The 15,635-nt window shown below is 39.5% G+C and overlaps 1 protein-coding gene across 1 annotated transcript in view; it reads right to left on the bottom strand.

The window, feature by feature from the left end:
• The window catches only part of gfra4a (GDNF family receptor alpha 4a), a 163,340-nt gene extending 155,238 nt beyond the window's left edge, over positions 1–8,102 (bottom strand). Inside the window, exon 1 of the mRNA XM_072364940.1 lies at positions 7,503–8,102. Within this exon, the coding sequence (XP_072221041.1) occupies positions 7,503–7,560 (58 nt within the window). The 5' untranslated portion in view covers positions 7,561–8,102. The remainder of the gene's footprint in view (positions 1–7,502) is intronic.
• Between the last annotated feature and the right edge of the window lie 7,533 nt (positions 8,103–15,635).

Here is a 15,635-nt window from a genome sequence, read left to right as displayed (position 1 = left end):
GGTAATTGTCTCTGTGGCATAATCGTCCCTCAACAAAAGCCGTTGGAAATGACAGGGTTTTAACATAATAAGGAGCACTGTCATTTTAACTTCACCCCACAAAATCCTCCCTGCCAGCATTAGTGCTGCAGTTTGCTTCCCTTCTGTTGCAGAGAATGTTTATCTCCATCTTAGAGCCTCAATTTTACTCTTTTCTTCACCACCGATGGCCTGTAATTACATCCATCTGCTCTTTTCCATATAGTGTTACTTGTTGTGGCAGAGATAGCAGAGGGCAGTGAGAAAAGCAGCAAGACGACAAAAAACAACCGGCTATAAATGTCAGCTAAACAGCAATGAAACCCACCTGCAATTCTGACTTTATGGTTCAGATCTCTTGGACTCATAATCATAGCTGAAAGGGAATGTTTAAATAGTTCATCCCCCTCATTACGTTGTATTTAAACAGTTGAAAATTAACTAATTAAATCAATAAACTGGAAAGATGGATTAAGGGTCCTTAATAATATCAGCAAAAGTAAAGGGAGGGGAGAATGGTGAAAGATATCCCTTTATATCTCCATTTTAGGGATGTGGAGCAACAGGTCTTCAACATGAACAGTAATCACAGATCTCTAAGTGGACTTTGAGGAGCAGCAAAGTAAATTTAAGGCTCAAAATTAAGCTGACACAACAGGGATCCAAAGAGTGAATCAGCTAGGGATAGCCACTCTGCAGAGTATACGATTCACCTTCATGTCTGAAGCCCAGGACACCTCCAACCTCACAAAAAAAAACAACAAATCCCATCTCCACCTGTCAAGCGGCTTATTCGTATTCCCATCCTTCTCCTCCTGTTATGTTTGCTCCTGTAATTCTCTGACAATATTCTCTCACTTCCCTCTATCAGAGGTACTTGAAGGCACAGAGGAGGACTATAAGGGAAATCAGATAACTTTACAATGCTGCACCAGCTATAAGGATCTGGTGTGAGAAAGGTCTGAGGATGAATTAAACATTTTTGGCCTTCGTTATTTGCTTGAATAAATAAAGCGCATACTTGCAAAAGCCCATAAAATACAAGGAGCAAATTATTCATTCTCATACAAAACATCATGGTAAGGCTAAATAACTGCTGACAGCAACAGAAGAAGTGGGTCTAGAGACACTGGAGGCCATTCTGTTAGTACGAGCGTGGGTTAACTTGACTGAGATTGTGTGAGTTGTTAATTAAGAGGCTATTTGTGGGGAATGAAGTGCTTGCCTTTTGGCTAGCGGAATGTCTTTGACTTTCCCTGAGAAAATTTGATGTCTGTCCTGTGAAACTTTCAAAAAGGTACAGTAATATTAATAATTACTCTTCATTGAATAGAAAATAGTAGCCTCTGTTAGTTCATAATTTTTGGATCACTTCATATTCCCTTTTGCTCTTTAAAGCCAGTTTTTACCTGTCAGTCAGCTCTAAAAAGCTCTTATCCCTATTCCCTACTGACCCTGCATTTCCTTTGGTGGTGACCAAACCTGAGCTAAAAGCATAAAAAATATTCTATGACCATTCTGACATGTTATGACTGCAGTGGACATGTTCCATAGTCTCTTTTGACAAGCATGGGCAAAGGGAGATTATCTGCTTCAAGTACATCTTTGGCACACATTTTAAATACACACACCATCATTGTTTCATGGAGACCAATTAGGTAAAGATTTGCGCAGCAGCTGCAGAGTCTCGATATAGTCTTGGAGATAATTCTGTCCTCAGCTCCTGTGATACAGCATTGAGGCTTCTTGAGCTCAGCTAGTGTTATATTCATCAAATCTTGAAACAAACTTGTCGCTGAATAGAAGTTGAGATGATGAACGAGCAATAGTTGCCTCATGTTTGTCAGTTGATGTAGCAATGAACCATGACACTGCAGTGCTGAGCTAAAGTCTTGAGCCACCCCGAATTTTTTAATACATTGCCAGGAAATGGGTACAGAGATTTATTGAAACATGCAGATATTAATAGAAATGCAGTACATGAAACTAAACTAAAAACTAAGTTTGTACAGTTGTAACCAGCTTGAAAGTTAATATTTGATATGCACACCTTTATTCTCCAACACAGCCTGAACCCTCTGAGACGAGCTTTCTGTCATTTCTTTAAGGAGTCTTCAGGAATAGTTCTCCAGGCTTCTTGAAGGACATCCCAAAGCTCTTCTTTGGATGTGGGCTGACTTTTGTTCCGTTCTCTGTCAGATGATCCCACACTGCTTCAATAATGTTGAGGTCCGGGCTCTGGGGAGGATTCATCCCTCCATAAGACCTGTTGCCACTGATTTTCACTCCACTTCTTGTATCATTTGGCATAGCTCAGCCTCTTTCCCTGCTTCCTTGCCTTAACCATAGAATTTTCTTTTTCGTTGGGTAACAATAAATAGAGTAAACCTCCAGATACTGTAGATAGGTTTTTAGATCTGCCACTTGTTCTTTTGTCCTTCACTTTTTTTAAGGACACACCGAACAACATGCAAAGACACACCTGGTTTTCAGGTAGTAGCTTTTTAGGAATCACATTGTTTGTGAAAAAATACTGTTTTATGTCTCTCAAGCTGGGTTATTTTTTTCATAGATGCGCCTAAAGACACAGGAACAAATTATGTGTCTTTGCAACAGGCTGACGGTCACAAAGTGCCTGAGGAAACCATAAAAAATGTTCTTTAATAAGATCTCTGTGTAGACGCTCAACCATTTTAAACAGATTCCAGTAACTTATCTGAGATTGACTGTCAATGGAGTGAATTTATTAAAAAATAAAATGTAACATCTACCTACAAAACGAACAAACCTTCCACCTCATATTGTGTAGGTGTACCTCATGCCTCCAAAAGTGCTTTGGCCCATGAGGGCAAGGACAAGGAACCTCTAGGAATGTCTTTGAAGTATCAGACCCTTGGAGAGTCTCCTCGGTTCTGTGTACTGTTGGTTGGGCCCTCCATGGATTATGCTTTTTTTAGCACATCCTACAGATGCTAGATCAAATTGTGGGCTTTAGAATTTAAAGATAAATGTTTTGGGTTCCTTGAACTGCTTCTGCGCAGTCACTGCCATGTGACAGGGTGCATGAAGGCCCCTGCTTTTATAACTGTGTCCACAACTATGTTCAGGTGGATGGTATGTTTAAGATTGACAAGGACCCAAGGTTTTCTGGTGAAACACTGTACAGTATTTTAATAAAAAATGTCCACGGTTAAACTGGCTAAACTCAGAGAGGTCTGACCTCTTAATCTGTCAAGTAAACGCACCATATGCACAGTGACACAGCTCACTGATGCCAACTAGGTGACTTTTTATTAGGTTTAACCATATTTAAAAACCAGCAAACTTGTAGGACAGTCACTCTCACAGTTTCCCCACAAGAGCAAGGTTTGTCTCCCGCAGCATGAAATCCCCATCTGCTTCCACTCATTTGGTCCATTTGGTGGCAGAGAAAAGCAGCAGCAAAAGCCCAGTGTTGCCCTTGTGGTTTGTTAGGGTGGTATTCCTATTTGAGTGATCATTTTTAATGTAAATAGAGCCCATATCATGACAGCCATTATCTGTGTGGATGATGACTTTACCACATGACACTGTCATTGTCAAGTTAGAGCAGGGCAGCAGCCTGGAAATTCTTAGAATGTGACCACAAATTAACATGTAGTCCTAATCTGCCACTTTTTAGTCACAATTTCAGACTCATTTTACTGTCTGACAACAGAAACAGACAAATATGTAAATGAATGAAGCTTTATTGGGGACTAACCTTTATTAATATACAGTATAGCTGAGAACAAAGTTTAAGATGCAACTCCATTAAAAGCCATACATCCCCTGAGCCCAAAATATACTATACCAAACAGGAGATACTTCTCAGATATTATGTTACCAAAACGGTGTAATCTCATTTCATGCCACATACACAACCTGCTGAAAGTTAATCAGTTTCACAACAGACATTTGGGAAATAGAGTGTAATTTATTTTCATTTGGTTTGTATTTGTAATACCTCTGTCCTGTAACCTGGAGCACTTTAAGTTTAGATTTCCAGTGACAGATAGAGGAAGCGCTGTAAATGTAAAGATTACCTAGAAATAATGTTTGACTGTGACAAAAAAGTGATGTGGATCAGTCCAAAAGGTTGTATCAAAAAAAAAAATCTGTGAATCACTAAAATCCTGCACAAATCAGAATAAAGCTTTTGCTCTTAAAGTAAGAATGTGTCTCATATAACTTCAATAATCACAGAGATCTCTCTCAGAGGAAGCAGACAAACCCTTTTCTTTGAACTAAATGACACCATAATTCACCAGAATACAATAAAGCTACAAGTTACACTGTGATTTTACTTCTGAAGCAGAAAATCCTGAATTTTTTTATCACTAAATCTACTCTAAATTCAATACATTCACACAAATATCAAAAGGTATATCAGAAAGAAAATATCAAAGATTAGATATCACGTGTTTCAGAAAAAGCAAATTGTGCCAAAATCACAACAAAGCATAGGGATATACTGCTATGTACTTGAGTAGAAGTTAAACTTCTGACATCTTGCTGAGTTCCAAGGCTGTCCTTGCATCCTGAAAACAATAAATAATGAAAAGGCCTACATTTAAAAATGTATTCAATCGAACTGAAGAATTGAGCACTGAAGTCATAACTAATGAAGGACAGTAATCAGCAGTCAAGTTGCTCTAAGTGACGAAGTCTAATCACTAATTAATTTGCAAGTTTTCAGACATTTTGTTTTGGTGGACCTGGATACCAACAAACCCACATCATCAGCCCTCCGCCACCGCACTTACTACTTGGTATGAGGTGTTCGTGCTGATATGCTGTGTTTGGCTTTTCTCCAAATGTGGTTCTCTGCATTATGGCCAGACATCTCCACTTTGACATTGTTCTAGAGGTCTTTCGGTTTGTTCAGATGTAACTTAGCAAACTCAAGCTGTGCTGACATGTTCTTTTTAGAGAGAAGAGGTTTTTCGTTGACAACCCTACCAAACAAGCTTTTTTTTTTTTTTACAATTTACTATGCATTATGAGGTCTGACCTTAGGGTGAACTAGCTGGGGCGTCCACTCCTTGGTAGATTGACAACTGTCTTCAGTGTTGTCCACTTGTGAATAATCTTTCTCTCTCCAAATTTTTTGAAAGTTGGGAGTCCTTCCCAGATTGAAGGGCAGCAACAATTGCATCTCTATGATCATTACTGATGTCTTTCCTCCTTGGCATTGTGTTAACACACAATGGAAAGGCTCCAGACCAGCAAACTGACTAAACTTCTGCTTTTATAGAGGTGCTCACACTTGGTGATGATCAACTAATCAAGGGGATTTTATTAGCAGCACGTAGTTGCTACTTAACCTTAATTTGTATGAAAGTAGTAAGGATGGGCTAGTTTTTCACCCACTGCTTCTGTATTTTGACTAATTTTTTTGTTTAATAAAGAATGACACAGTAATATGTCAATGTATATTTTCATCATAAGGTTATATTTGCTTAATTTCAAGACAAGGTAAAGACGAGGCGATTTTCTATGATGCTATGATTTGTATAACCTTAAAATTTAAAGAGGGTGCAATTCTTTTTCTGACATGATAATAGGGTTTTAAGAAAAAATTTGAAAAAAATGCAGATAAACTGATCCACTAATTGTAATAATAACTGATAAATGTTCAGAGCCACGTTGGCAGATAATCACTAAAACATTGTGCTAAGTGAAATCTGTAGAACTCATGTGCATGCCTCCCCCCTTTTTATTTTTATTTAATTGTATGAGTTCAGCCTCACAAGTTAATGACATGAAATAACACAACAAGCCAAACTCACATGCTTCAGCTATGCACAACACGCTTCATCTCAGAGACATTCATTAGATTTGAAGGATATTACTGCAGACCGAGACACCATAGGCGATTTTTAATGCTTGGTTAATACAGGCAAGTTGTAGAGTAATATGTCTCCATTTGCTGGGGCTCCAAGAAGAGAGGTGCATGCAAACTGCAAGTCCCAGCCCTAAACTTTAGATTCAAACCAACAACCTTTATCTTTCCCTTTCCTTTCTAATCTCCAGGCTAAAGCTTCCTGCCTTGCTTTGATTTCCCCTCTGCCTCCCCATGCAGCTAATGGACGGGATCACAAGGCCTTGATAGAGAAGGCCTTGACACATCTCTTTGACAAGGTGAGAATATCTGTGGAGCGACTGCTTCCCCTCCCCACACACCTTGCTTCCACTCATGCACCCTGCTCATATCTTGAGTGACAGCCCAGCGCAGTGGCACATGTTTTACATATGATGTGAAAAGTGAGGCAAGACAGGGGGTCATATTAGCACTGCTTCCTTGACAGCATGTGTATGAAAAAGAACCCTGCGGGTGTGTGCTTTCAGAGTTTGAGGTGGTGGAAGAGCTTGTCTGGGAGCCCCAGAATTTTCAGTCAACTCCCAGCTTGCGGGGCTGCTGTTCCGTCAGCGCACCTTGAGATTGCCTGAAATCACAGCTGCAGCAAAAGGAAATGGAGCCTGAGAAGTAGAGCTTTCATCATTTGAGCTATAAATCTAACAAATACAAATCCCCCACTGTCTGCACGTCCTGTTTTCAGTCTGCATTGCTCTGCAGAGAGATGTTTATTCCTCCGTGGATAATATTGCAAAGAACAGTGCAGCTAAATCAGATCACAGATGAATTTGACAAGTTGTGAACAACACTGACATTGAACATGACTTGCCCCACCTGGCAAAATGAAGCGTGCAGTATCTGTAGCCAGAAAGCTGTGTGTGTACCGTTGTGCCTGCAGTGTTGGCGCTCACTGCTAATGAACTCCCTGTTTGATTTGACCGTGGACACCACTTTGCATGTTGCGTTATAAGCCTATTTCCACACAAACATCGCGGTCGCGGTGACACGCACTCACCGCACACCGCTTTCCCCTGCGCACCGCCCAGCCAACACAGTTCACCTGCAGAGACAGGTGCACAAGTGCACATGCACGTATGCTCACGCGCGCGCGCACTCCAACAGTTTGACACACACTTGTCTGCATCGGCAGAATCGCAGTCAAGCAAAAACAGCAGCAGCTGCAGTTTTGAATGCATTTTTTTCTTTTATTTTCCTCTTATGTCCATTTTCTGATTTTAGGAAACTGTAAGACTTCTCTGTAAGCATCACTTAAGTGCAGAAAAATGTGGCCAATCTGCCTCTGTCGATTCATTTATCTCACTCAAACATCAGATAATATTTGAAGACTTTAATTTTTCCAAAGCCCGAATCTCTCCTCTTTGCCTTTTGCCTTTTGTTCATCCGTTCACATGAGCACAATCCTACAGGAATAAATGTCATCATTCAACTTTGAGCACATAAGGACGCGTTGGAAAACACCAGCCCTAATGAGCACGAAGCTGTGGCTGAAAACGGGTCAGACACGTTCTGCAGCGACAATTTCCACAACACCACATCCATTCTGCACAAGTTCGTCCGTTTTCATTTCAAGTGTTGATCAACTTACCAATGAGAGCCAGCTGTAAAAAGTACAGTCCGAGGAAGTCCATTATCGAGCGCGTCATGAATTCAGACGGATGCAATCCCGGGCGAGTGGTGATGTGCGGGAATAAAAAACCCTCTGTTGTAATTGGCACCGAGATTAAGAGCGAAAGAATCGCAGCTATTTCTCAAGTGATGACTGGCCACTTACGCTGACGCCGGAATGCACAGCACTGCATGAAAAAACATCAGCGGAGCAGAGCAGCATTTTTTCACAAACTTTTGTCATGGAAGAAAAACAGATTACGGCTCCGATCAAATGTCACACCGAGGAAGAGAAAATCAGTTCGTCCCACACGCGGAAGAAATCTTGCGCGCGTCGAACATCCCTAACGGTCTCAGTCGTCCGTCCTGAGCAACTGTTTCCTCTCCTCTTCTCCTCCACCTGCGTGCAGCGATGAAACTGCGGATGAATCACGGGCGCGTCGTTTTTTGCGCTCTCCGACCCACCGGTCGGTCTGTGTGATGTCCTGCTCCCAGGCGGGCCGGACGGAGGTGCCCAGCCCAGCTCGTTTAAAAATCCAATCTTGGCCAAAGTTGAAATAGGGCAAGTTCAATCGATAGCCTATTTCATACTGCCATAAAATGGAAATAACAAACCTGAGTAAAATGGTGCATAGTCTGTACGGGTGGGTGCACGTCCACACATCTCTCAAAGTAGGTTATCACCCTCCTCTACACCCCCTACACCATAAATAAATAAATAAATAAATAAAAAGGAGGGGGCAAAGTCATAGTCAACTTAAACGAGAATCACTTATTAAGAAGGCAATTGAGAACATCTCTTAGAGGTACAGAAACAAGAGAAGACAGTGACAGCAGAGCCTCTCTGAGCCAGAGCCTGTTAATGGGAAAAATGAAGAGACCATATTGCAGTCAGCATGGGCTGTTTGAAGCTACCTGCTGTCTAATATGCTCATGCTGGTCTCCTTTCATAACACAACCAAGAAAAAATCTATTTTCATCTGGGTTTTGGGGACAGCAGGCGTGATTGACATTTCGGCCAATCCTTACTCCGATTATTTTGAGATACAACCTATTTTCCACGAAATGTGATAGCCACGTGCCCAGAATATCTCTATTAAAAACGACTGCACCCCATATATATATTGAATAATATTTAAATATCACAGAGCTAACAGCTGTTTTTATTATTCTAATTTAGTCGAAGCCTGATTATTTTGTAAGCTGTAAAAACCTCACAGCTGAGAAATTAATTTGTATGCAGTTGTTCAGTTGGGAGTTGTTTTTGCCTTGTCAAGCTCACTCTTAGAAAGTTTAGGCTACAGTATCTCAGGGACAGTTCTTTTCCAAATCATCTTTGTGCAGTTTGTTTAAGGAAAAAAAGACTGATGCTGTGAAGCTACAAGACAAATCTTACTCCTGTTCTAAAATAAATAGATAAAGCTGCGCAACCTTAGACACTACAGACTTTCTTTTAGTGGTTTACTTTTTCAAAAAGAGAGTGGGCGCACTGCAACTCTGAGGATTTGTGTACTGAGACAGTGGAAGGGTTGAAAGGAAAGATACTGCAAAGGGTGAGATGTACCTTGAAGGAGTTGTTCTCTACGGTCAGCTGTGTGTGTTGCTCACTGACAACAGCAGTTTCTCTTGTTGATTTTTCCTCATTTTTTCTTTTAAAATGTTTTGTCCTCATTCTGAAGCCCCTTTTCATTACTTTGAGCTCCAAACAAATGTATGCAAGCAAAACAGAAAGTGAAACCTTAACAAGGGAATGTGCTGTTATTCTTGTAAAGTGCAGATTTAACAAGTAAGAAAACAAAACGTGGGAAAAGTTAAAGGTTTGGATTTGTACCCTGGGGGTTTTCCAGTTAACTGTCTCACTCATGAGGAAGTTGGTTGTAGTTGCCATTAAAATACAGAACAATTCTTATTGGGGCCTTCATAACATAGTTTCAAAGAGAGTTCTCAAAATTAAACCCAGCATATTCAACCCATTCCCCCAGCACCCCCCACCCTTCCCAAATAACAGTTTCTGTCACAAATGATGGGATATTGATTCCCACCTCTGCCCTTTGAATCAGATACCCCCCTTTCCTGCCTTGGATTGAAACATCTCCTGCCTCTGCTCCAGCTCATTCTCTGCTGCTCAGAAGCATATCCTGCCATTTAAAATACGTGTGACTGATATTAGAACCCAAGTGAGGATGATGGAGACATGCCTGCTGGGTTATCCATGAATACATGCTTACCAGGTGCTGGAACAAAGGTGTTGATGTGTTCAAATTAATGACTGCTCCTTAGTTTTTCTTCGATTTGCATTATCATTTTTTTCCACAGTCTCAGAGATACATGGAGAGAGAAATGAAAGAGAACCCGAGAGGAGGGAAATAAAAGCTGAGAGAATTGGTGCTGCACAACCTACACATCACCATTTCAGTGTGACTCGACGATTGTGATGGAGTCACTTTGTGGTCCTGCTATTGAGGAGTGATGAAGCTGAATCAGATCCTGGAACAGCTTCCAAGGCCACACTGCATAAACAAAAACTGGCTGGGCAATAAAGCGACAGTTACATGCAAATGCCAGAAGGCTTACTGTAGCCCAGTGCTCTGCTCTCTAGTATTCTGGTTTATTCACATTGTCTCAGTCTCACATATAGTTTCACTTCAAACTCAAAGTCCAAATAACAACTCCTTGAGTACTGGTCTAAATCATAAATGTTGAGAAAGCATCCTTAGGCTACTTAACAGTAGTGCCCTCACTGATGTTTACTTCTATACAGTGTTGTATAGTTTTTATTTTAACCTGTCATTAGTTGCACCAAACCATGACATGCATGTATTGTATGAGATTAGGCAGTGCTTTGCATTACATTCCTGACAATAACTACATTTGAATTCTTTATTTCACTGTGCAAATGAGCAGGGTTTATCAAAAGTCCACCTAGTCCCATTACTGAATGATCTCCTGATTCATGATCACCATCTTCAGAGCTTTCAGTCTAAACAATCTAGATAAGATAGATAAGATAGATAAGATAGATAAGATAGATAAGATAGATAGATAGATAGATAGATAGATTTACTGAAGGAAATTCAGTTGCAAGAAGTAACATAACATATATTGAACATACATTAGAATTAATTTATAACACAGTAACCATATTGTATGTTGAAATTAAGTTAAAAATTTGTAGAAAAATTTAACTTTAGCAGAGGAATCAAACATTTGTATATAATTTAAATATGTACAGAGGAATTAAACATTTGCATATAAAATAAATACAGGACTGTGATTTAGAGATGGAAACAAGTCAGGAAAACTTAGTCATTGTACAGTTTGTCAGCCTTTAAACTGCAGTGTTTTGCTCTGTTGACTAAAGTAGCCATTGCACATTACTGTGCGAGATCAGGTTGGAAGCAAAGCCACTACAGAATTGCCATAAAGTGCAACACCACTGAAAATGTGTATGCTCCAGTAGACTCCCTCTTTTCAACAGCTTCAACCTCTCTCTTTAAATACATTACTAAGATAACAAATTCTTCGCACTAAGAATTTATCAACTTAGTGTCTCGTCTGAGCATGAAAGCTAAGTGGGGCTGGGCCTGGTTTGCACTTGGATGGGAATACCAGGTGCTGTACGCTTGGCGACCCTGCTCTAGCCCAATGTCAGCCCCCACACAAGCCTGAATTTGATTAAGCAGATACAGCAATGAATGAATGGATACTATCTAAACACAGTGATTACAGATCTGGAGATTATTCAGTAATGAAACACAGTGAACCTTTAAAAATAACTTTTTAGTTCACAAAGTGATTTAAACAAATCAAATGTAGTTATTGTCAGCAATGTAATTAAAGCACAGCTTAAGCCCACAGATTTACTCCTTCTGATCAGCATGTAAGTAAGTCCTTTTGAAAATAATTATGTAATTAAATTAATACTTCGCATCAAAGATTTGTGTTTCCAATCAGGTTTCAAGTATCAATATCTGGCTCCACCCACTTCCCTGAATGTAGTTATGTCTGGCTCAAAAAAACAAAGATGGTGACAGCAAAATGGCATCTCTGAGGCAGAGGAAAAATCTTTGGGTGCTATGTCTATTCTGTATATTTAGTTCACAGGAACAAAATCAGCTGGATATTTACTATAAGAATAAATAAATCAACTTTTTTTCTTTTTCAAAAAAACAACTAAAAACAGCAAAGCAGCATGAACCTGCGAGGACCATTATAATGGTCTTCAAACTTCTAAAACAGTTTACTGTTTCTGACAAATTTTGGTTTTTGAACCAGAACTAATGCTGTTAAACCACAGATTCAGTCCCAAGTAAGCATTTTTTTTTTTAAATGTGACTATTTCTACTTCGGCTCACTTCATTACACTTTACACTTCACACCCTTGAGAGGAATTATAACAGATATTGATGGTACTTTTCTGGCCGTCACACTGATATTGTCCCATTTTCAAATTCTATCCCTGCGGTGGGCAATATCATCAAGCCGTTCTGCAACAAAACATTCCCTGTGTGTTACGGCCTTTAAAGGCAGTGGAAACATTGTTTGTGAGCAGTGATATGAGATCTGAGAAGAATGAAACTCAGCATGTCTCATTTGAAGTTGGAGCGTAAAATTTTTAGTGGTGAGAATCTCAGCTGATAGAATTCTATGAAAGGCATAAACAATGAAGGCTGTGTATTGAAAATGATGCCTGACTATTAATGTGTTGTGTTTTCCATTTTGAAGTCCCTATTCTTAAATATATTAGGAGATGGAAAGTAAAAACTCATCTGTCTCAGACACATGTTGTAGCACTTGTACTTGGCACCTGGCACTTTACTGCACATTTCCAGCTGAAAGCTGCTTGATGTCTTCCCACATTCTGCACTTTCTATCTAAACTTTCTATTGTGGGGTAGCCCATATTCAAATGATCCTATACCAGCTGTCATCTGGCGAGAGGCAGGGTACACCCTGGACAGGTAGCCAATCCAACTACGCTCACACTCATTTAAGAGTCACCAAATTTTTGGGCAGTGGGAGGAAGCCAGAGTTCCCAGAGAGAACCCATACATACAAAGGCTGAACATGCAAACTCCACACAGAATGGTCCCAGCTGGGATTAGAACCAGGAACTCTCTTGCTGTGATGTGACAGTGCTAACCACCACTCCACCGTGCCAGCATAGCAATTGGGGATGGATAAGATTGTGGGTGTCTTGGTAAGACCCTTGCAGAGAAAGATTAATTTTGTAAAAGAAAATGTGCAAAAGTTGAGTCTACATTGGACAAAAGGAGCATACAGCACAGACACAGTGAGCAGTAGTGAGTGCTAGTTTTAAAGTGAAGAATGAACATCTGGGCTCTGTGGTGAATGGTATTCAGTGCATTGTGAAGCTGTAGGTGACATCATCTCATAATCTTCAGCTTCACAGTTTTAAAACATGTTTTTCATTCGGAGTTGTATTAAAAACTAGTTGTATGTGACAGGTTTGTTACAGAGAGAGCAGGACATCACTGTATCATCAATTCAGATTAGACTTTTTGATTAAAACTGTTGATATACAGTTAAGAGTGAATGGGACTGGTGTCTGGGGAGATCCCTACAGGGTCATCATGGTAACATGAAGTGATTCCTTGAACTAAAATAATAGTTTATTTTGATGATATGAGATTTGCAAATCTCAAACTTTTTTCTAATTGGGGATATTAGTTTCTAACCAGCATGATTACAGTCAAACAGCGAGAAATATCTGTTTCAGCACTGACCCAAAAAGCTTTAAAAAAGCCTTAGATAAATCCATCAAAAGGGCTCACAGTATTGTTTGTTTCTGACAGTTGAATTAAATCATTTATGGTTTTTCGGTGGTTGTACTGAATTAATTTTTGAAGCTTCACTGACTAACAGTTAATCAAATGATGGCATGCAGAAGCTGATTTAGCTGTTCACTTCAGGGGATTCCACAATAAGTGGTACATTTTAGTCCACCACATTCAAATAAAGAATGCATAATCTTATCTAATCATCATTGAAAGCAAATAAATTTTGACTTCTTTTTTGAAAAAATAGAGCCGCATAGCTCCACCAGACTTCCATGTCTAGCAATGTAGGGTATATTGATAACATTATATTACATGCAAGTAACTATGTCAGAGAAAAACAATCTTTAAATTTCCCGAATATTTTTTTATGCTGGCAAATTGTCGTGTCCATTCTCAGTGAACTGGGTAAACATAGCAAAACTGTGTATTTCCACACCAGCATCAAATTTGCTGGATTAGCATTTTGAAAAGGTGTAATTTAAACCTGAACACGATCATTTCTTAAATCTAACCAAGTAGTTTGGGTTCCTAAACATAACCAATTAGTTTTTGTGCTTAGACTAAATTGAAAAATTGTGTTGGCTCCACACATTCAGGTAGTAAAAATATCGCTATTAGTGGTTAGCTTCCAACATTTGTTTAATTTAAAAGCATTTTGTGCTTCTCTTTAGGTTCTCCAACCACTTCACAAGAATGATTCTAGTGTTTGTTTATACCGGTGTATTACTCTGGAATGTCATAAACACTCCAAGACATTGTCTTTTAAAATAACTTAAAATGCCTTTATTTTCATGGCGTTGTCATATTGGCTGATAAAATTCCGATACATTTTGGTGTACAACACTCCCTCAGAGAGTAAAGCAGACTTAATGGAGTCTGCCCTTTTCTAGTGGAATCCTTCACCTACAGTATAATGGAAGTTTCAATCAGTGGTACTCTCTTTGGGGCTTTGACACAACAATAGTATTTGACTCCCTGGTAATGAGAAGGGGTTGTTGGTAACCAAGTAGGCCAATGTGACACACAGACATGAAATAAGCCCATCTTTACATGGCACACCCAGAGAAAGAGAATCTTGTCACTTCTTTGGTAACAGCATTAAATCTGGACACCACCACATTATGTGGTGTAATAATGTCCTCCCTCTGGAAAATGTTGCGCCAGATTTCTCATGAAAGCAATGTAAGGTTTAGTACCACCAACAGAAAAAGGTCCCATATACATAAATAAATCAGTAACTTTCATCTGAAAGGGGCAATATTTAATTTTAAACAACATTTTTACATTTTAAACTTAAAGGATATTACTTGCTGTGCATGAGGACATTTAGAATACAGGACTTTTCTCTTTGTTGGAAGATTTATGTTTTTCCCACAGCTTGTAACTCACTTAAGAAACTGTCTATTAATCCTTAAGGTTGGGTGTTGTGTATAGTTCACCACGGGCAACATATTTCTGCTTCGTCCTTTTGGTGTAGGGCATGTCATCAAAATGCCAACTTGTTACCTGACTTTCCAACAACAATAAGAACCCTTTGAAGATGAAGATGAATACAACAGGCCTTGTGCCAGTGCACTGCAGCACCACTGCAGCACCAGCTCATGTTTTCACTGGAGGCTAGAACTGTAACAAGACACTGGCTGGAAGAAAAGCACAAAACAAAGCTGCCAAATGAGGCTGTAACAGGTTTGAGCTTTTGAAGGAAGCCTCTTGGTGTAATTGCATCACAGTGGGCAGGTGATGAGACCACTGTGTCCAAAACGAGGCATACACCTCCAAAGACCCATGCCCCCTTGGCAACTCTGTGGCTGTTTTTGACAATGTATTTGTTACAACATATTTGAGACATACAGCAAGGATGCGTGGAAATGGAAAAATCAATGAGGCCATCTGGGGAAGGAAGTCAAGATGAGAAATGGTTTAATGTTGACGTTCATTCAACAGTAGCCTGAGAGACCTAATTATTCCATTCATTAGTGAGATGCAAAAAGAGAGAGCCTTGTTGTTTTCATGACACAAATTAAATGATTTTCCCATTTAATTTGCCTTTAAGGAAGTTATGGGTCATGCAATATTTGGAAAACTTTCCACAACCAAAAGAGCAATTAGCAAAGTTATTTTAAAGAGTAGTTACAGACCAGGGTTTGAAATATAATTTGTTTGTTGGGTGAGTTTTCAAATAACAAACAAATTCCAAAATGTTGGTATGCTGGGTGAAATCTTAATAAAAACAGAATGCAATTATATTCTCAGTGCATTACAACATGCTCAATACAACATAGAAGCAACACATCTCAAAACAGTTGGGACAGC

This window comes from Leuresthes tenuis, unplaced genomic scaffold, assembly GCF_036924035.1.
Source record: "Leuresthes tenuis unplaced genomic scaffold, fLeuTen1.0.hap1 SCAF_15, whole genome shotgun sequence".
Lineage (NCBI taxonomy): Eukaryota > Metazoa > Chordata > Actinopteri > Atheriniformes > Atherinopsidae > Leuresthes > Leuresthes tenuis.
The sequence above is the reverse complement of the archived record's forward strand: the minus strand, read 5'-3'. Positions and strand labels throughout refer to the sequence as shown.